Source organism: Cucumis melo, chromosome 7 (assembly GCF_025177605.1).
Source record: "Cucumis melo cultivar AY chromosome 7, USDA_Cmelo_AY_1.0, whole genome shotgun sequence".
Lineage (NCBI taxonomy): Eukaryota > Viridiplantae > Streptophyta > Magnoliopsida > Cucurbitales > Cucurbitaceae > Cucumis > Cucumis melo.
The window spans coordinates 2,733,992-2,756,662 of NC_066863.1; the positions used below are offsets into that span (position 1 = coordinate 2,733,992).

Genomic DNA, 22,671 nt, shown 5'->3' on the forward strand with positions numbered 1-22,671 from the left:
GTGTGAATGGATTACACCCTGAAATTTCCCCACTATATGCTCAATTACAAAAATTTTAAAAATAAAGAAAGAAAGAAGAAGAAGAAGAAAGGCTTAAAGAGGAGGAAGTTTCGCTTCAAACTTTTACAACGTTGGGTCGAGTGAAAAAGTTTGATCCCCTACTTTCAAATTATATATTTTTTATCTCCTAAGTTTACAGGAACAGACTTGTTTAGTTTATGAATTCTCATATTGTATCATTTTAATTTTAGAATTTTTAAAAATAAAGTTGTTAAGATGATTAATAATTTATTAATTTTATACTTTTATTTGAAGAAAATTGCCAAAAATTGAACCACAAGATATTTACCCCTTATAGAAAATAGGGTGAAGTGAGTTTTATTTTTTTACCTATTTTATTCCAATTTTTCTATTAAAAAAAAGTTATTTATTTTAAATCAAATATAACATTTTAAAATATAAAAATAATTTATAAAAATCATATCATCATTGAAAGTAAACTCTCGTAAATGTAACAAAATACCAAATTATTTACGGCACTTATAACAAAGCTCATTTTTCAAAAATTCTAGGTTTGTCCTTCCATCATTCTTTTATTCCTTGCAATTCGTCTTCCTTCTGTTATTTCTTTCATCGTCTTCTCTCGTGTGATTTCGTCTTTTTTCTTTTTTTTACAATTTTTTTTTATCATCTTTCTTATTTTTCAATTCTTTATTTACGTCGTTTAATTTTTTCATCGTCTTTTTACTTTTCCTCTTCTTTTTTTTCGTTGTCATTTCTTTCCATCGTTTTTCTTATTTTCCTTCTTTTTCACGTCCTGTACAAAAAAATAATAAAATCTAAAAGATCGTATATTAAGAATCTTGAAAAAAAAATCATTTAGATTGGAGTAACCAAATGTAAACTATCGTGTAAAAAATTAAAAAAGTATAAATAATCTTGAAAAAAATCATTTAAATTAGAGCAGCAAAATGTAAACGATGGTATAAAAAATAAAATCGTGTAAAAAAAATAAAAGATTGTATATAAATAATTTGAAAAAAAAAAATCATTTAGATTAGAGTAGCCACTGTAAACTATAGTTTAAAAAAAATGTGTATAAAGGATCTCTAAGAAAAATTTAAATAGCCAAATCCAAACGAATCGTGTAAAAAAAGTAAACGATCGTATAAAGAAATCGTTTCCAAATTTTGAAAAGAAAAATCATATCTAAACGATCGAATAGAAATTTAGTTATATTTACGTATAAATTCTAGTCATATCTAAATTAGTTGAATGGGCATTTTTGGTATTTTAAGTGGGCTTCTGGACTTTCTTCATTTTTTGAATTGTTTTATAGAGTGTAAATATTTTGTCGTTTTTTTATATTTTCGAGAAACCCCTAATTGAAGGGTATTCTTTTTTCTAATTTTACATATTATGTAAATTATTTTTTTAAATAGACATTTTTAAAAATATTTACAAAATATAACAGAATTAATCCAAATTTCTATAGTTCATTTCAATTTTTGTTCTGTAAATAGTTTCAATGCTTTTGTCACTTTTTCTCTTTTAAAAATTAAGCTAAAAATAAAACGGTTTGCCCTATTTTTAAAACCTCATGTAAAAAGAACGGCATTTTGAAAATTGACAAAAAAAAAAAAAAATGTATTTTTATGCCCTTAAGAACTAAAAATATATTTTTAAAACTCAATAAAAAACATTCATCAAAATTTCAGAACTAAAAAGGTAGTTTTTCCTCCCTTCTTTTAAAGATTTTGTTGAATAATTATTGTGTGAAACTTATAATTTATATTATCGATTTAGAAATTTGGTTATGTATATTTTAAAAAAATTACATATCTATTCGAGAGTTGAGAGAATTAAAATTGATTCGTAGGTAGTTCTTAAAGAAATTTCAAATTAAGCATCTTTGTTAGTTTAGTTATGAAAATTATTGAGTTTAATTGATAAAATTATAGTCTGAATAGGTCAAACTTCGCAATGAAGTGCATGAACATATACACTTACTACACAACATTTGTTAGTTTAGAATTTTGGGTGATACAAGTCTTAAAAATTAGAAATATAGATTATATTTTCAACAGTTTGGGATAGTGAATAACATTATTAATTACATGACACAGAATTATTTTAATCAATGGACCTTCAATTTGGATAAATTTTAAAATTGAATACATGTTGCATTTCAGCTTTTTGTAGTGATTGTGAGTGAAGAGAGAAGTGTTAGACTAAATTAATTATGTCACCTTAATAAACATACAATTTAGTCTCTTAAACTTACTTTTAATCAAAGTTTTCTAAATGATAATAGTATTTTTAATTCAAGAAAATGTAGTGTGAGAATATTTTTCAAAATCCATAGTAAAAATGATAATTATATAATAACAAAATCAACAAACAAAAGGACTAAATTAATCAAACTTCAAAATATTTATGTAGGTTCAAACTCAGTTATACTTCCCATTTCTAAAAGATTTAAAACAATTTTTGATTTTGTTTTTGTTAAATATAATTATGAAAGAAACCACTGATAATATTTATTAAAGAAAAAACTTTTTTTTTTCATGTAATTTTGTGATTTTAAATATAATTTATATGAAATGATATCAAAATAGTTTTTTTTATTAAATATATAACTGATAGAAAAGGAAAATTGTCAATTAAACTATAATATTTTAAAATGGAAAAAAAAATTCACACGTTTATTACAAATATATTAATTATATAGAAAAAGAGACTATATGAAAGTGGTAGTGAAGAGCATAATCATTGTTTAGACATCATAATGAATAATTATAAAGATAATTAGTACAAACACTGTCTTTAATTGGTGGGATTAACCAAAATCAGTGGATTTTATTCTTTTTTTAATTCTGAAAAGGCTTTTTGAAGACTCAATATTTTCTGTTGGTGAAAAGAAAGAAAAATCAAACTTCATAAAAACCAAAAATCAAGGATACATCACGACACAAAGGGGTCGCCAGAAAATACAATTGCACACCCCAACTGGAAAATTTTAACATCCTTTAATCTTGAAACTCACCTCCTCTTAACGTATACAAAACGTTTAAAGATTTGATATATTATACAACTAAAATTTTAATCACTTTGTCACCTTTTAAGAAGTCTTCAAACTATAACGCTGAAGGTTAAAGTTAAATCTATTCACACACTGAAGTGAGTACACAACTTGAACCCAACTCAATTATTTTCAGTTTGAAATTGTACAACCACATGGTAACATGACTTTTATACCAATGTCTAGTGGAAAAACAGATTAGACTTGATATCATTTGGAGATGATGAATTATTAGACTTTCTAGGGGGTGGGAAAACGTAGGGAAGTATTATAAACATGCAAGCAGCAAAAGGAATTACAAAACAATATGTGACATTAGCTTTAACCTTCTGTACATATTAGATGACTTCTCACGGTGTAAAGTCATCTACCAAAATTCTAGCTGCTTATCTGTATGTATATCATCATATGCTTCTCCACATAACATCTATTCCCAATTTCAAAATAACAGAAGACATATAATAAAGCAGCAAAATAGAAAGATGGAAACTCTATTAAGAGATTTATCAAGCTGCATTTCCTGTCTTCTCATTCTCGTACTGGCATTTCCTGAGATTGAGTTGTTGTATGGCGGGTAGGGCAATAAGTTCCCATCCACGCTACCAAATATTCTAGTGAAAACTGTTTCTCCAAACATCCCAATCGTTGGGTTTAGCAGACTCGTTATCACGGCATTACCAAGATAAGATGGTGCGTATGAGGCAAAGTTGCCGTAGGCCTGGGGGAAATATTGTTGGTGATAGATCGGGTGTGAGGGTGAGCGGATATAATTTGAATGAAGCTCCTGGCTAGGATACGATGCCGAGGATGAATTGGAAGGGGGTGGTGTGTTCATTGATGGTGGTGGTCTTCGAGGTACAGCCATACCCAAGTGAGATTTCTTGGATTCAGAATCTGAGTTTGACGTGCCACGCCCATAGAGGGGAACCAACGAGGAGGGAGTAATGCTAGCCTTACAAACAGGGCAGTTCTGGGTGTTCTCAGGTTCGTTGCTGGAGATTTGAACATGAAGCCATTTGTAAATGCACGGCCAGCAGTAGAGGTGACCACAGAGGGTGACAACAGGGTCAGCTGCTGAGTCTAAGCAAATGTTGCAATCGAAGCAACCATTTGCGTCTTCTGAGATTGTTGACTCAGTTGAGATAGATTTCCAGTTTTGCTTGAGAGAGACATCTTGTTCAGACTCTAAGTATGCCTCAGGTACAGAGTAGTTTTGTTCCATGGAAAGAGTGATGCGTTCTGTTTAAAAGAAAAAAAAGACGATGAGATTCTTGGAAAATAAGTAACTTAAAGAATAAAATCAGCTGCTATAAACGATTGAAGAACATTATAGACAGATACCAATTTGGACACACAAATAACAATGCCCCATTTGCAATAATGCAAATACAATAAAATTGCCTCTTATACCAGTTGAGTTCTCAAAAAATACCAGTTGAGTTCTCAAAAAATACCAGTTGATTTCTCAACCAAAAAAAAAAAAAAAAAGGGATTACAAAAATGCAAAACAAATTTCAAGGAAGAAGCGAAGCTTCCATACAAAGGAAGAAGAATCAAACAACGGACTTTCACCAGGGAGGCTAATCAAGAGGCTAAGTAGCACTTTAATTAGACAAAGTCAATAAAAATCAAATATTCAACCACCAACAACTGGTAATCAATATTGAAACGTTTATAAACGGCCCCATTAGATGATAATTTAATTTTTTAACATAAAGATCATACAGTTACACTTGTGAGATTCTTTGTTTTGTTATCTATTGTTATAGATTTTGTAGGAATGTTTTCAAAATCCAAGCAAAGTTTTGAAAACTTAAAAGGGTAGTTTTAAAATTTTGTTACAGATTTTGGAATTTGGCATTGTTTTCTTGGAGAGCTCTCACGTTAGAAAAGAAGCACAATTTTTGAAAACCAAACGGTTATTGATCGAGGACTAAGGAACAAGATTTCACAACTGTATACAAAACTAAGGCTCTGTTCTGTCCACTACCGACCAATCCCAATTTATATAGCAAAGAGACCAAAAGGACTGGGAACTTGAAAGAAAACACAAATATCAAAAGATTCAAGGGTCGATCAATAGACACAAGACCTAGGAGGATCAATGCTGAATGTAAGATACCAATGACTTGCATTGAGAAACTTCTACAGATAAACTCAAACAATGAAGGTAAAATACAAAATCCTCAGACCATTAAAAAACCAGCTGTCTCAAACCACAATCGTGGCTCACAACACCCTCTATACAGACAGAGGCAAAGAAAAACATTTCTTTTGGGGCAAAATATGGTAACCACATAAGCTAGCAAACCAATTGTAGAGCAACTATGCAAGAATCCCAACTAAATATCAATCAAAACGGCAAATCGACGTCCACAATATGGACCCGTTCAGCTTGTAGTTTACGCTGCTTATCCTCCAAATTGCGAACAGAGAGAAACGTGTATGATCGGAAGCAAGTCTTTAGAAGAAATCTCGAAACTTCAAAGTTGAAAATCATGAGGCAGAAAGACAAAAAAGGGAAACAAACCAAACGCCATAAAAATAAAATTTGTCCCCAAAATCAACCCAGATCGAATCACAACGAAATAAGAAAAGGGCAGCAGTTGAAATTGAAGTCAGAACAAAATCACCAAAGCCCAATAACCCATAGATCAAAACCCAACGCTCGTTTTCTTAAAAAGAAAGAAACACCCATTCATTCAAACAAAAACCCCAATTCTCCCCAACACATTTCCTTCAAAACCATAACAAAAATTCAAACAAAGAATCAAACGAAACGTAACTTTAGAAAATTATCAACATTAACAAAAAAAAAAAAAACAAAGAAACAAAGAAACACTCACCGTTAAATAAGAATCTGAAAGGTTGGTACGGCAATTCCGACAGAAATCAAAGGAAGAAAATTTTGACGGAGAGACCTTGAGAAAGAACAATTGTAGAGAGATAGAGAAAGTAAGGAAGGGAGAAAAAGGAATTATATAGAAAGGAGGGAATTTGCGCGTATATTTCACGAAACATGGAAGTGCGTCGTTGTATACAAGTTTTTACGACCGTGTCGGCGCGTCCGGTTTAACTTTATCCAGCTTTTAATTTTCCTTTTTTTAAAATTGACTTTTTTTAAAAGGCTCGGACCGGTCTCGGTTGAAATACAACCCCGAATAAAGCGGTTTTCTTGGCACGTGTGATGTAACGCACGTGTGAACCCCAACAAACTTAATCATAACTTTCACCCCCTTATATATATATATATATATATAGTTAGTTTGATATTTAAACACATTAAACCATTTGCTTTTTCTAAAAACCACCATAAATAGTTGGTTGTTTTGAGTTTTAATCTATTTTAACAGAAACCTCTTTTTAAATTAATTAAGTCACTCAATAACTTTATTCTGTGGATCAATGAGTTTTCTCATTGGTTTCTTTACCTAAATGGAATGAAGAGATCATAGGTTATTATTTTTCTTTTTCCCTTCTCAAACTAAACATTTTTGTTATAATGGGTTAGAGCATTGCAATCCTTTAATAAATTTTAGAAAAAAATATTTTCAAAAAACTTGTTTTTATGAAAGTTTTTAAAATACATTTACTTCTAAATATTCTAATCTTTTTAAAACAACTTATTTCACATTATAAATAATTTTATTTTTTAGAAAATACAATTTAATGCTCCTACTATATTTGTATTGCCTATTTTTCAAAAAAATAAAATAAAATTACTACGATGAACAACAAATAAAAAGATTATAATTAGAAAAAAGGTTAAAAATATTTATAAAATATAATATAATTTTAAATTCGATTAATTATAAATACTAATAAATTTCTACCAATATCTATTATTATATAAGTTATATTTAAAAATATTTAAAGAAACAAGCAAAAATAATCAAAGAAAAAGAAAAAAAAAAGTTAGAGTTGAATTTATTAAGCTTTTGATTTGGTCTTTTTTTTACCTTAAAGTATAAAAAATATATGAAGTGTTTGAACTTTGAGTTTATAATAAATGTTTACTAAAAAGGTCATTCATACTCAGTGAACTATAAAGCGAACATATTGTAAAAATTTTACAACAATCTTCTTTTACTTTGATTTTTTAAAAGAAAGAAAGTTATTTGTTAATTTTATGTAGCCAAACTCTATTTCATTTAAAGGTTTAACTTTATTTAAATGCCTAATTTAAAACATATACACACACAGTAAAAGAATAAAATAATGTAGGATAATATAGTAAAAATAATTGCAATATTTATCTACGAGTTCATTTCGGGTTCAAATAAATAACACACGATTATTTTAAAGGCTTCTTTAAGTACAATTTTGGATGAAGATTTTTGAATCTGAGACTTATTGTTTTTAGGAATATACAGATGAGCTTATATTAGTCTTACACCATAGCAGAAAGTAATGGTTTGCACCGATCTCCTATCGATGTCATACCACGTCCCTCTCATTCCTTTGCTCTTTCGAGTTTCTGATCTCAACTTAAAGAACTCCCTTTCGTTGAACATTCTCCTATTCTGGTTCTCATTATTTTGTCCATTTTTTTTTTTGTTTCACGAATGGACATGTCCTTTAAAAAGTAACCAATTTGAAAAAGAGATGTCACTACCCGAATGTCTCTAAATATGTCTCTTCATTCCGTTGCTTTTAGAAGAATTTTTTCTATTAATTGTTATCTATCGTAAACATTTCTCCCTTTTGATAAATATCGTTCTAAGTTGAATTTATTTTCACAACGAATAGTTCATTATATCTTATCCAATACTAAAGGACAACCACTCCTGAAATTGAGCTCAGAATAGATTCTGCATACCAAGTTATACATTTCCTATCTTCTTCGATGATATTATTATCGTAACAAATCCCTACACGTGATTGTACTTAAAAGAGAAAAAAAGAAGAAAACTTTGGAATTATTGTTGTTAAAAACAATCATTTAACTATTATTATCATATGCATAAGAATAAAATATAATGAATGTTAAAACTTTTAAAATAGGATTCATAGAAGAAATAATACACCGACCGAAGCCGGCAAAATGGTGCCCGGCGGCGGCGGCGGTGGAAGGGGGAAACGGCGTTGAAATTAAAATAATAATAATAAAAAAAAGCTTTGAGTTGAGCAATGGGCCCACAGAACTTAAGTGGCCTTAACGTAGGACGGTGACGGTGACGGTGACTTCACGGAATGAAAAGCTTTTTTTTTTCTTTTTTATTTTAGTTGATAAGACGACACGTCATTATAGGAACTGATATTATCCATCGAGGGGGGGGGGGGCGTGGGACCCACGTGTCTCGCTTTCTGATGTCGTGTCAGTTTGTGAATTATAAAATATAAATAATACTAATGATCGACGTGTCCTTAATTTTAAAACGAAAAATGCCCAGAAATAACCTTTTAATAAAATCAACCACTCATTATAAATAATTTTACCCAAATTTTTTAACGTTAATTTATTGATTGTTTTAGGCTCTTTCAAATTGGTTATCTTTATCAAATATTATATATAGCAAAATAACTAAATTTAGAAACTTTTTTTCAAATCTCTACATGAGATTGGTTGATTTTGATATATTTAAAAAAAAATTAATAAAATATTGGTGTACTTTAGAGATGCGCCCAGAAAAATTTTAATTTTCTTATAAAAAATTTGATACTTGATTTTATGTTCATGAATGGATAAATTTTGTTTAAACATTCTTTTACAAAAATATTAGTTTTATAAGATAAAAACATTTATAATAAATAATGAGTGGAGATTGCTTGAAGGTTTTATTATGAGTAAAAATTTTGGAGCAGTTAACTAAGAGTAATCGTAAATATAGCATAATACAAAAAAAAAAAAAAAGTGGTAAATATAGTAAAATTAATATTAAATTCTAGATTACATTGTAAATAAATTTTTATCGATAAATTTAGGTATATTTATGAATTTGTAAATATGTTGCTGGACAATTCAATAATAATCTTAAAAGTACTTTGTTTAGCATTTTTCTGATGTCCATGTTTAAAGATTACGATTCTCTCTCTCTCTCTAAAGTATTGAAAAGTAATTTATAGTTAATATATATATATATATATAAATTGTCAAATCAAGAACAAACTAATTATGGTAAGGACTTTATGGACCATTTAAGACCTTTTTTCCAGACCACCAAACTAAAAGAACCAATAATGCATTTCGATATTTTAAATTATTATTCTTTTGGTCTCTTCATAATAATGTATGTATATATATATATATATATGAGACTAGTGAAAATATAATTCAGTAGATAAAACATACATTTAATAGATGATGAAACCACAAAAAACTTGTAACACAAGCAAAATTGGTGGTTTATGAAAATTTTTACAACTAAAGATCATTTTTCATAGTCATTCACAAAATGGGAATAGGAATAGTTCGATAAACAACTAACGTGAAGAAATTAGAGTTTGTAAACTATATTTATTGTTTTCTTTCTCAAAGAATTTGTAAGTCTCTCTGCTAAAAAAAATCTTCAATTGTATACCTCATCACCTCTTTACACCGTGGTCTACAAGAACTCAATACTTTATAAACTTCGTAATTCCAAAGTTTACTATTTCACCTTTTACCCTCCAAACATCCATTAAACGTTCCATGACAATTCAACATATTCCGAATAAAATTCTACTTATTTTTAAAAAGATAGTGAAAATTGTATGTAATTAACAACCCTCCTCCACACATCCTTTTGTTATCAAAGGATGATTACGAAACGTTTCTATACTTTTTACACAATTTGGAATCCTAATATACATAACTAACATGATCGGATGATTGGATAAATGGTATAAATCAGTGGATCAAAGTGCAAAAAGATATGTTTCAACATAGTATAATAAAAGATGATTTCTTAAGTTTTTCTTTTTAAATTATCATCATTGATAAGAAAAGTAGGCATTCACATATAAGGGCAAAAGTACATGGCGAAGTTATGATTTTTATATTTTTCAATGGGTTTCATAGGGCAAGTGTAGGAAGTTTGGCCTATAGCTTGAGGTTTAATTTCTTGGAAGTTTCTTATGTTCATTTGCTTGGAATCTCACACCTTCATAATTAGATTTCATGAGCATAAATTCCAATGACCAAATTGAATAAGAAGAAGCTTCCTACCAATTGCTCTCTCAAACCATAACAAAAATATCATATTCCTCTCACAACACCAAAACTAATTGTGTAATATAATATAGAACGAAAGACCATGGCTATCATGATATTAAAAATGTCACAGTTCAAACAATATTTCATATGTTGTTTTCTCAACTTATGTTATTATTATTATTCTCAAAATAAACTCAAACTTATGTTATTATTATTATTATTACCAAAATAAACTTAAAACAATTATAATTGACATGTATATTATTATTATTTTTGCTTGTTGTCGCCATTATCATTTATACCCATTTCCATTACAATTTAATTTTTTAGTACGCTTTCAAAACTATAATAATTTAAGTTTTAATCCCTAAACTCTAGTAAATAACAAATTAGTCCGTGAAGCAATCAATTTCTAACTTAAATTCCATCCAGTAAAATATAATTAATATTTATCAATTTTCTTACAAGTAAATTAATAAACTTATAAGGTGTCAGATTTGTTTTAAACTATAGGGTAAAGCTATCAATTAAGACGTTCGAAATGTGGGTAAAGCTGGTGATGTCTATATTCCATTTCTCACCATTCTTTTCCATTTCTAGGGTTTTGAAAAAGAAACAATCCAACCTTTTTGTATAAAATATAATATGTTATCTCCTACTTCTTTCCTTGCAAAAACCAACCATCTGTTCTGCTTTTGTTAGCCTTTTTGTCCCGATTCAGATTCCAATACTGAAACGTGAAACCTACCCAAAGCTTGGGGTAACTCTATATAATTTACGGATCCAACGTTATTCTTGAACTTCAATATATGGTATTAAAAAAAAATCCATGCTATAATAATGCAGAAAACTTCTCTGTGGCTTATAAAAGTGGAGGGAAGCAATGAGAGATTCAATGTAGACCTCTCATATGCTTGAGACCATTTTGCTTAGTCTCATAAACAATTGATTGACCTTACAAATACATGGTAGTTTTTCCAAGTCTTTGAACAATAAAGTTCAGGAATCGGGATGAACAACAAGCCAAAAAAGGAGTAAGAATGATTTATTACTTTCACTAGAGGATACATAACAAATCACTGATTTCTTTATATTTCTAGAGATACATATGAAACGCAAACAGATGCTAGAAATGATAAAATATTGAATGATCATAAATGAATATAGTCAAAAAATTTACCTGAATAAGGCCACTCCACCTCCAGGTTGAGTATGGTGTCTAAACGTACAAGCTCCAACAACGGCCGCAGAGACCATCTCATCAGCTGGCATATGGCCAGCATAAATATCTCTTTCCTGTAGTAATACTGTTAGTTAAAAATTTACCCCGCCGGTGCAACTTTGAGCCGAGTGTTAGTCGATCCAAAACTGATCGATTTGTGGAGATCACAAGTTCAATGGACTGGTCAGACCCTGCATGGATTATCGACTCCAAGGAGACCTTCTGCCAGCATTCCACAAACCATTGGCATCATTGCCATTCTGTCTCGATCGTTTCTTTTTTGAACTTTTCTCTTTTCTGGATCCATTGTCTTCATGCCTGCGCTTACTCGTATGGCTTTCTTTTTCCTTCTTTCTGGACTTCTCGCGAGTTTTTCTCTTCTTTTTAGAGGAAGGTGTCCCTACATTTTCAGGTGTATTGTTCCCTCGTGGCAATGGCTCATCATCACCAAACTGCCAATTACACAGCATCTCTTGATCATCCCCATACTGATCTGGTTGTTGTAAAGGTTCTCCTGCTCCAGGCAGTAAAGAATTAAAGGTCACTTCTCCATGTCTGCCACCTTTTCGCTTCAGCAAGACAGGATCGGGTCTGATTATTGTTCCAAGAATACTCCGGTTTGGACCCAGCCCGAGAATAGTCTTAACATTTGTCAAGATTGAATAGGCCATTGCAAATGCAGATCTTATCTGTGACCATGAGAGATATGCTGGAGATATCAGAAACAAACGGAGTGGGGCGTAACAGAATGTAGAAACACATGATTGATAAACAAACCTGGAAGTAATTGAAGGAATTCTTGCCAATGTCATTATCTGGTGCCTAGAATATATCAATAAATCATATCAGAGAAAGAACTGACAAGAAGGAACTGGAGAACAATATCTCCAAGCCTTTTACACTATTTAATGCAAGGAAAATCAAAACAATCTGAAGATGCATTCATCATGCAATTCATTCTGGGGCTGAGAAAATAAAGACCATTCATTCGTAAATTCTCTAAGACCTATTCCAGATATTTACATCTAGCTCAGCAGATTAGAGATCCTTTGGTCCACAAGTCAAACTCCAATAGAAGGGAGCTGAGATGCTATATTCTACAATAATAGTACACTAACTGCCCATTCAACCTAACTGTTAGTATGTTGAAACTAGAAAATAAACCTGAGGATCCTCAATGGAGAGAAGACACGGGCGTCCTTTGGTCATGAATCTGCAATGGTGCCAAATAAAATAAAAACTCAGGGAGAGGCCAAAAATAGCAAGTGAAATGTGATGGCTAAAAATATTATATTATTTTTCATATGTTTTACCCTCTGTAACTCTTCGAGAAAAAAATGCCTCCCGCATTGCAAGATACACCAACATCAGAAGTATTCAATTTCCGACCATAAAAATCAAAGAAATGTACCTGTTTGCCAAAATTAAGATAATATAAAATAAAGGAATCCTTCTCCTCTTCAGTTTAGGAAAAGATGCAGATACTAGTGCAAGGTCTCTACCTAAGTATGCAGAAATATATATATGTATATATATTGCAAAGGATAGACTGAAGACAGGAAGAAGTGACTAGTAGAAGGGTAATTAAGAAAGAAGAAAAGAGTAGTCTTAGTGGCCAACTTCTATAAATCGATATATGAGGAATGAGATAGCAGGTTAAAAGGATATAAACCAATAACACTAATCGCAACAATAGCTACACTAACGGAACTCAGAAAAGAAAACAATCATCTTTTAGCACTATTTCACATCTGCGTAAAAGTCCATTTCACAATAAATGCTAGTGGGTACTTCGAAAAAAGAAAATGAAAAACATACCAAAAGGACTCCAAGATTGTGCTCAAGAGAGGAGTGCTGCACGTTGATACTCTACAATAATTTAAAGCAAATTAAAGAATATGATCAGATAAGATTAAAAGGAAAATGCCTTACTGTAAACTATTACTGAATGAATGTGGCATATTATTGTTACACCAGATGCTTCATGTAAATGATAACAGTATTCTGAAGAAAGATCGGCAAACATATTTCTCACTTATTCACTTAAATTTCTACTGGGTCTCATTTTTTCTTTTAAGGACAAAAGATGTTATACATGTTCTGTGGTAGAAAAGAATGACCTATGAAGTCAGAATGTGAAGCTAAAATATACTAACCTGCAACATTGCCATAAGCATGGTAAGAAGTGCATACGAACCTAGTCCACCAGAATATACCTGCACACCTTACAGGAAACTTGAATTAGACACAAAAAATTTTAAGATAATGGATGGACTAATAGACACCATATGATAACTACAATAAGAGTTCCAATCAGCAGACCACAGCTAGAAACAGACCTCATTCAGTTCTCTCTGTTGCAGAAACACCTTTAAGATCAAAGACAAAGGACGCAAAGGAGGCCACTTGCTGATTGCACCCTGCAAGCAGAAAAGCACTAGCAATAAGAGATCAACCATACATTTCAAAGCCGTCAAACAATAGGGAAGTGAGCGTTTGTTTTTGTGCAAAATATTCCAACCCAAGATTCTAATAAACTATACATATGCAAATTCCATCAGCAATAAAAAAATACAAATAATTCAAACCCACTTTTCTATGAGGATATAATTCAAAAAGAAAATCTATTAAACAATAAGAAAATTGAAAGTAAGATTTAATTCAAGTATTCAAGCCCAAACTTCTTTAATCATGTGCAATCAAATTCCATAATTTTAAGGAAGTACAGCAACACACCTTTATAAAATCAGCAGCCTTTGGTCCATTCTGCACGTCAAAACTGTTGAGCAAGAGATAAGATGTCAATTTTCTTAATCACTTTCAGCAGCTGTATTTTTCTGGGAAGAGTGGGAACTACAGCATTTCCTTAATGTTTTTTTTAAGTAAATTTTGTTTTAAGCACACTTTATTTTACTGTGCAGCAAGATCACTCTTTTTCTTTAAACAAATTTGTAAATTTCTATAGTAATTCAAAAAATTAACATCATACCTTATATCGAAAGATATGCCACTTTGCTTTTCAATAAACTTAATTATTGGCACACGAGCCTTTCCAATAACCTGCTCAAATGATAACATAGGAGATTCCAAGAGTAAAGTCAATGAAGATCCTGATTCAATCATGACCAAAACAAAAAATATCATTAAAACATACCTGAATCTTTTTTGCTATTCCCCTTTGCGATAAAGCCCTGGATAGAGCTTGCAAACCAAGTTGTGGTTTTGGGATGCCTGAACCCAGAATAACAACCTACAAGAAATAGTTAAAAAATTAGAATCAGAATTTACTCACGATGTAAAAATTAGTTTGTATCCAATAAGACATGCCACTTAGTTCCATATGATAACACCATTTTTTCCATAGTCAAGCTGTAGAAAAATGAGAAATAAAAAGAGGACGGTCCAATTACATGCAAAAATTTTCATCATTCCACTAAAGATGCAATTGTAGACCATAAATTTCAAAGTCAAATGTAGTAGTCTAGAAAAATGTTTCGATGAGGACCAAACTATCAAAGATTCACATTGACTTCATTTGACTTGAGAACAAACTCTTAGATATTATATTAAATTTGTCGTCGGTGATTTAAGATGGTATCAAAGCAAATGGTCCGAGAAGATCCAGTATTCGAGCCCCAGCATTTATTTGTCTCTTTCCCATTAATATATTGGTTTCCACTTGTTGGTTCTTTCTTGATATTTCCATTAATATATTGCAAGTGAGGGAGAGTGTTAGATATTATATTAAATTTGTCATCACCCACCAACTATTCGCAAGCAATGTACCTGAACTACATATTTCATATTTCTTACCTTTTTATAGCCAGTGTCATAGAAATAGTTGCACTTAACACTCAAAAAAGAAGAAGCAAGATGAAGAAAAAAATGAAATAGAATTGCTCCCAAGTACCACCATATTGTTATGCAGCTGGCTCTGATTTTAGTCTTTAGTCTTAACTCTATTATGGATCAACCTTGTCATTGACTTGAATCTAATATTGGTATTCTAGGGCAGATCCCCTTTCCAACACCACTGACCACTCTGAAACATATCAAGAAAATTACTCTCCCCTACTCTTCTCTCACTGTAATTTCTTTCCAATGCTCCAATAAGTACCAATACCAACCACCAACACACACAAATAGTAGTTTAGCATCTTATAATAAGAATTGAAAATCATAAATCATGTTAAAACATGGATCTGGAAACTCACATCAATGTCACTGGTTGGAAGATAAAGCCCTGTCTGAAATGATCCAAAAACTTCAACCTAGAAAACCCAAAAGAATAAATAAATAAATAAATACACAATTCTATTCTCTTAGGCACGAGCAGAGGCCACAAGACTATAGCAGGGACCAATCATACCTTACAGTGAGGCCATATATGTTTGACAACACTAAAAACCCTTTCTACTGCATTGTCACGTGCAAAGCGTTCTTCTTCGGTAGGAGATAGAAACTCACAAAAATCAACTATTTCTGCATATAAACAAAGTTATGAATTTAATGATATGAACAACAGGAGAATATTTTATGGAGTGATGTGAAACAATGACATGGCTTGATTGTTGGTGTGGGAGGAAATTAACTTCGTATACAATTCGCAGATTGTTCCAAGTTCACCAGTTACCAATTATGTTTCACCAAGTTTAAGTAAAAGAATCGGCAGCTTGTGTGCTTAATAAAGAAACAATTAACGACGGTTTTTAGAATCAGGAAGCCCAGGAACCAAACAAGAGGCTGCCGAGGTAGTTAATCGCAGGTCCATTGAAAACAATGAAAGTTAAAATTAAACAAAAACGCAGACCCACGTTCTAATCGTCAAGGAGATAGTTCAGCTACGTGCGAAACCGTTTGAAATAAACTTCTACATCCAAACCATTTCGAATAGCACGTAGAACAGTCGGGCAAACACAGAACAACTCGGCAGTTTAAACTGTCTCAAGAGCAACAAAGCAAAAGTTAACACAAATTCAATTACCTTTATGCAACTGTAGCATAGGACTCTTGAATCCACTATTGCCACGGAACCACCCACTTTCAAGCCTCGACTGATCCTCACCCTCACATTCCGGCGTCCTAGGCTCAGTTTCCAAAGCCGAAGTAACAAGCAAAGGAGTAGAAAAACCCCCCGAATTTTCTTCAACGTTGTCGGAAGCTACATCAAGGGCAAAAAACTCGGTTGCTGCAGCCTCAGCGGGAGCACAATGGGGGGTGGAGAGAGAGATCTCGTTGCGGAAAACAGAGTAGGGCTCAAGGTCATCGGGCGAGGACAATTGGTCCCCGGCTGCGGTGGTCGAGATGGGGGAGAAGGAAAGTGGGCTTAGGGTATCGTAGAGATACTGTTGAACAGCCTCCTCTGCCTCCATTGCATTGAATCGAAGGGCGACGACGAGGAGAGATGCAAAGGTAAGGGTTTTAGAAAATTTTGATTCTTAGGGCTTTCTAAGGTCCCTTTGATTTTGATTTCTCTTGCACCCGTTACCGATTCCCAATTGAAAACTAACTATTATTATTATTAATAATAATTAATAATTAACTACGGGAATTGTGAAAATTTGCTTCCTAATAAACTATGGGATAACAAATTTAACCAATTATAGGATGGTTAATTACAAAATATCTTTTCAAATTTTTTTTATTCTTTTTTATGATATGATAAAATCTCCATAATGTCAATTGTTTAGGCTATTTTAAATAAATAAATAAATATATATATATATATATATATATATATATATATTAAATAAGTTATTTGAATATAAAGTGAAAGAGATTGTATGAATGGATGAGTTACACAGTTTAAAAAACAATGAAGGCCACAATGGCAAATTTTGATAGATCACTTTTAGGTAAACTGACATAAAGTATGAAGTCAGAGTAATTAGAAGAATGGATAGATTAAGGACGATAACAAACCCCCCCAAAAAAAATCTTATCAACATTAAATGATGTAAATAGCAAACTTAGTTAGAAATTATCCAAAAATTTGTTTTTAGAACTATTTAGATATGATTGGTTGAGAAATTCCAAACACTCAAATTTCCCAAAAACCCCCAAGAAAAACTCATTTTAGGCAAATGCTTTATAAACAGACAATCTCCAAATCCCCAATTCCTCTCTTCTCCACCGTCTTCTTCATCAACAAAATCCTCATCCTCCATAGCCAACAAAGAAACTTAAAAACCTTCACAACAATGGGAGATCCATTACTGACACTTCTATTCCCCATGGAAACCATGGTCCCTGAATCTTCATCTCCTCCAGTCCTCCACTACACCGTAACCCTAGACCTCCGAACCTCCATTATCTTCTCCTTCTCCATAATCCTCTTCTTCCTCTTCCTCTTCCACGTCCTCAGCGGCTTCCTCCAGTGGTTCCTCGACGTCCGGCGAAGCGGAGGAGGCGATGAAGACGTGGAGGCGGCAATGGCGGAGGAGCGGAGGATGAAGCGGGCGGAGAAGTTGCCGTTGCCCCCGACTGTGAAGTTTGGGAGCGAGAAAATGGTGAGGAGGAGGAGTGGGGAGGAATGCGCGATATGTTTGGAGGAGTTTTTGGCCGGAGAAAATTGTCAGGCGTTGCCGGAGTGCAATCATTTTTTTCATTCGGAGTGTATTGAGGTTTGGTTTAGCAAGAAATTTACGTGCCCTATCTGCCGTAATTGTGTTGCAGCTTAGATTAATTTCTTCTTCTTCCTCTCATTTCTTTTCTCTACGTTGATCAGAGAATTGTACATATAATTATAGCTTTTAATTTGGCCTTCGTTTTCAAATTTTTATCTTTGAAACTACAAAACTTAAATAGGTAAAGTAACATAAATTCTTCTCCAGCTGCCTCCTATGAAAATCATGCCTAACCATTGACAAAACTTCAAGTTAGCTATTTGCTAGAAGCTTGGGATTAAAATCGAAATCCATTGGCATGAGTAAATGAAATTAAAATTTCTTAGACAGAAATGAACACACAACGACCAAACTTGTATTTAAACTTCGGATATAGTGAACTAAAAAGTTCTTTAAAGAAAAAACGAACACCCTTGAAAGAAGCTGGCATTCAAACTCAAAATCATCGATTTGGATGGGGAATTTCCAATTTCACGGATATATCGAAACCAAATGATGATTATATGAAACCAAATTGACATTCAAACAGCAACAATCAAACATATCAATTCAAATCTACTCCTCCTCCTCATCATCATCATCATCTTGAGGCTCCATTTCGTCGGTGTCAAAAAAATCGTCGTCATCACTGTCGAACCCATCGGGACACTCCTTCTCGAAATCACTATCGATCTCCATATTGTCGTCGTCGTAATTCGCCAGCTCCTGCTTCCCTCTGACCTCGATCCTAAAGCCGCCATCAACACTAGAATTAAAAACCCCAGATAGTTGCGATCGACCGCCCGTACAAACCTGGCCGAGGAATCCGGATGGATATTGCCTTGGAATTGGGAGGAGGAGATTTTGGATGGCTTGTGCAGAAGGAGCGGATGAAGCTGGATTGCGAAGAAGGAATCGGAGAGGGGTTTTGATGTCCTTGAGAATCAACCTGGAAGCCATTGTAGGGAGGTTGAAGAAATGAAGAGAAGGGAGGAAGAAGAGCCTTAGAGGAGTGTAATTTGGAGGGGAAGAGAAAAGGATTGGGCATTTATAGAGCGGCCAGTGAAGAAGAGGGTTTATTAGGGTTTTAGGGTTCTCGGACGGCAGTTTTTGAAACTTCTTATGACACGTGGACCAAAAAACCATAGCTTACTAATACAAATATATATATATATATATATATATATATATATATATATATATATATTCATTTAAGGGTTAAATTATTATTAGAAAATTTAAATTTCATTAACTCTTTCTAACACTTAATTTTTTAATAAATTATCAACTTAATTTTAATTATTTTCAACTTCTAAAAGAATTAATTGCAGGGAATTGAAGAGTTACTTTGTTAATAGTTACTTTTCAATATTGATAAATTGAGTCTAGCACTTATCACATTCCAACAAAATCTTTTCATATTCTATCTCTATTTTTATGTCTCTATTAACCAATTATGTACATTCAAATCTTCATTAATTAAATTTAAAATTATTTAAAGTTATCATTTCTATGCTAAGATTTGATAAACTATCAAATTAATTTTAGCAATTATTAAGTTCTAAAGTTTTTTAAAATAATTATTGTTGTGTATTCAACTTTGGAAAAGGTTCCTTAATTTATCTATATATTGTGTTCTTTTTTAATAGGTGTAAAAATTATTATTATTATATTTAATTTACTTTTAAATTCACATTAAATGTTCTGTTATACAAGTTTTAGATTTATTTTAGTTCGTAAATTTGTATATTTATTTAATTTTGATATGAATATTTTGAGACATTCATCATTGGGTGCTTAAACATTTTTTTAAAATACCTACTTTAACATTTAAATTTTTATAAATACAATTTTTATAAACACAATTGTTTTGATAACAATTTCATTTTCTATCTATGTTTTTAAAAATTAAGTTTATTTTCTCTTTTGTCTTACAATCACTTGCATATTTCTTGTTAAATATAACGGATAGTTTCCACTTAATATTTTTAGTTTTCACTTAATATTTTAAAAAAAAAGAAAGAAAAAAACAAAATAGTTATCAAACAAGATATTAACTATTGTTAAGTTACTACTTTACTCCAATTCTGCTTTTCTCAATAAATAATAATAAGATACAACTTTCAAAGGTTAAAATAAATACCAAAATTGGAATTTTTTTTTTAGACCTTTAAAATTATGACATAATAACTAATAATGGTAAAAAGATGAATAGAAGGACCTAAGAAAGGTTCAAGATCTGCCTTTTATCGTCACCAGCAATACCATACATCATCCAGTACAAAGATGAATAAACTCCTGTATGTATAATACACTAGCAAAAAGCACTTTAGGTCAAAAGGTTCATATTTTCATACCTCACTTTTGTTATTCGATTAAAAAAAAAAAGTTATATGAAATACCAATTGAGTTTTAAGTACATGTTATCCCCTGTTCTTAGTGCCTTCACATCCTTCAAAGTCAAGCATGCAGAGATTTAAGTACAAATCATACCCAAGATCCAATAAACAGTTAAAGGAAGAGTCTGTGTTGAAAAGATAGATTATTTTCTTTTTAAACTAAAATAGTTTACAACTCAAACACATATTTCTATAATCCAAACTAAAATAACCAACATTTTATCCTAAATGCCCCTAGGTCCTCATTAACCAAAAAACTTTAGGTCAGTTTATGTAGTCAAGGAAGAGTCTTGTGTTGAAAATATGGATTATTTTTTTTTTTTAACTAAAATAGTTTACAACCTCCTAGATCTTCATTAACCAACTTGAAATCAGAAAAGAGCTTTAAGTATATATAAACATAATTCAACCAAGACTCTGAAAAGAGTGGAAAGTCAGGCTTGTATAGAAGATACTGCATAGTTCAAAACTGCAACCTTTGAAGCAAAATAAATTTAAAAATACGCATCAATCCAAAATCTTAAATTGATAGGTTAGGATCATTTAGAAACTCCTCTTCCTTTAGTTCCAAAGAATTACAAGACAAGACATAAATTCACAAGCTCTAATACTCCTAGTGATTCATCCACAAATACAAATCACTAAGCCAAAGGAGCTCAAATAAACTAAATGTTTGTCATTTTACATTCTAAAAAAGGCAAAACAAAAAAGAGGGATCAATGTACACACTATGTCACAAAATCAACACATTAAAGGCAAAAAAGAAACAACAAAAACAACAACAATAATAATAATGATCCAAAACTAGTATTCATGAAGATGAGTCTTTACCACTACTTCGAAGTCTATAAACAATTCGACCTTTGGTAGAATCATAACGACTAACTTCAACCCTAACCCTATCACCAGGCAAAATACGAACAAAATTCTTCCGAATCTTACCGGATATGTAGCCTAAAATGAGGTCTTCATTATCCAATCGAACCCTGAACATCCCATTGGGAAGAGACTCGACGACGGATCCTTCATGGCTCAATTTCTGCTCGGAGGTGTCGTTTTTTGGAGACTTGGCCATGAGAGCGAAGCCTGGAGGAGCATGGGAAGGGGTATGGAGGAATTGGGAGGTGGGGAAAGAGATTGAGACAACGGAGAGATGGGATTTGACGGGGGGAAAAAGAAGAGTGGACGGTGGGCGGAAGTGGGATTGAAGGAGAGGGAATTGGAGGAGATTTGTGCTCGACATGTTTGCTCCAAATTGATTTTGGCTGACTGAGCGAGCGCCAAAGGAACTATGATGGAGAAGGGGATAGGCCTATGCTACTTTTATTTGTTTTTATTTAAAGAAAATTTGTTATTTGTGTTTATTATTGAAATTTATACCAATATTGAAATATTTTATATTTACTTTTCTTTTTCTTTTCGCTCTCTCTTTTGCAAGTTTAGGGATAATTCATCCCATCTTTACGCTCTAAATTCTACAAATATATCTCCCTGACTTCATAATACAACTCAATGTCTCAAATAGCTAAATTAGATGATTAAAGGAATGTAATAATCGTATAAGTTTGAGAGTATAATTTCTACGACTATAGTTAATTTGAGAATCTATTTTAAAACTTTATAAATTCAAAGGTTCAATTTTTACTCTTGGAAGTTTGAGATTATAATTGTAACTACCAACTTTTGAGAGGTGTTTTTACAATGGTACAATTATACATAGTAAGAGATACATTTGTATCGAATAGTTATACCATTTTTTTCTCCGATATTTATTTTTAAATCTATTAGATTTTTGGAGGATATCAAACTCAGTGGGACATAAATTATCATGAGAAATGTATTCTCAATCTTCTGCCATCATTGTTTATCACTTATATTAGTTTATACTTTATACCACAATTGACATGTTCAACCTCTTAATTAATTATGTATTGAATAAAACATATTCTTTTATGAATCTAACCAGCTCGACTGAACAAATCAGCTCAATATACCACCCTAAGCATAATCATCCTTGAGATTAAGTCTTCAAACATTTGTTAAACTAAAAAATAGTAGTAGTAGAATCATAGGAAGAAATTGAGAGAAAAGTTGGTTTAATATTAAAATACCAAAAATAAAAAAATAAAAGAATCGAAATGGTTAATAAATGAAGCTTAAATTAACTAAAAAAGAATATAGCAACAATAATAAAAGTAAACAAACATAAGTTAAAAACCAAAAAGGGC

General features: G+C 31.7%; 4 protein-coding genes across 4 annotated transcripts; 1 reads left to right on the forward strand and 3 right to left on the reverse strand.

The window, feature by feature from the left end:
- Nucleotides 1-3,377: 3,377 nt before the first annotated feature.
- LOC103493490 (E3 ubiquitin-protein ligase RMA3) lies at nt 3,378-6,168 on the reverse strand. Its single transcript, XM_008454245.3, has 2 exons — nt 5,929-6,168; nt 3,378-4,321 (listed from the first exon to the last, which is right to left on the reverse strand). The coding sequence occupies exon 2, from the start codon at nt 4,302-4,304 to the stop codon at nt 3,522-3,524; it is 783 nt and encodes a 260-aa protein (XP_008452467.1). The 5' UTR covers nt 4,305-4,321; nt 5,929-6,168; the 3' UTR covers nt 3,378-3,521.
- A 5,061-nt stretch (nt 6,169-11,229) lies between these two features.
- Nucleotides 11,230-16,930, reverse strand: LOC103493489 (uncharacterized). Its single transcript, XM_008454244.3, has 13 exons — nt 16,424-16,930; nt 15,809-15,921; nt 15,654-15,710; nt 14,594-14,689; nt 14,429-14,499; nt 14,176-14,218; nt 13,779-13,859; nt 13,596-13,655; nt 13,258-13,308; nt 12,753-12,850; nt 12,604-12,652; nt 12,217-12,261; nt 11,230-12,128 (listed from the first exon to the last, which is right to left on the reverse strand). The coding sequence occupies exons 1-13, from the start codon at nt 16,809-16,811 to the stop codon at nt 11,640-11,642; spliced, it is 1,641 nt and encodes a 546-aa protein (XP_008452466.2). The 5' UTR covers nt 16,812-16,930; the 3' UTR covers nt 11,230-11,639.
- A 709-nt stretch (nt 16,931-17,639) lies between these two features.
- On the forward strand, nt 17,640-18,119 carry LOC103493886 (RING-H2 finger protein ATL39-like). Its single transcript, XM_008454841.2, has one exon. It carries the CDS (start codon nt 17,640-17,642, stop codon nt 18,117-18,119), a length of 480 nt encoding a protein of 159 aa, XP_008453063.2.
- A 2,985-nt stretch (nt 18,120-21,104) lies between these two features.
- Nucleotides 21,105-21,756, reverse strand: LOC103493487 (translation initiation factor IF-1, chloroplastic). The gene has a single exon (XM_051087922.1). It carries the CDS (start codon nt 21,684-21,686, stop codon nt 21,255-21,257), a length of 432 nt encoding a protein of 143 aa, XP_050943879.1. The 5' UTR covers nt 21,687-21,756; the 3' UTR covers nt 21,105-21,254.
- Nucleotides 21,757-22,671: the final 915 nt, after the last annotated feature.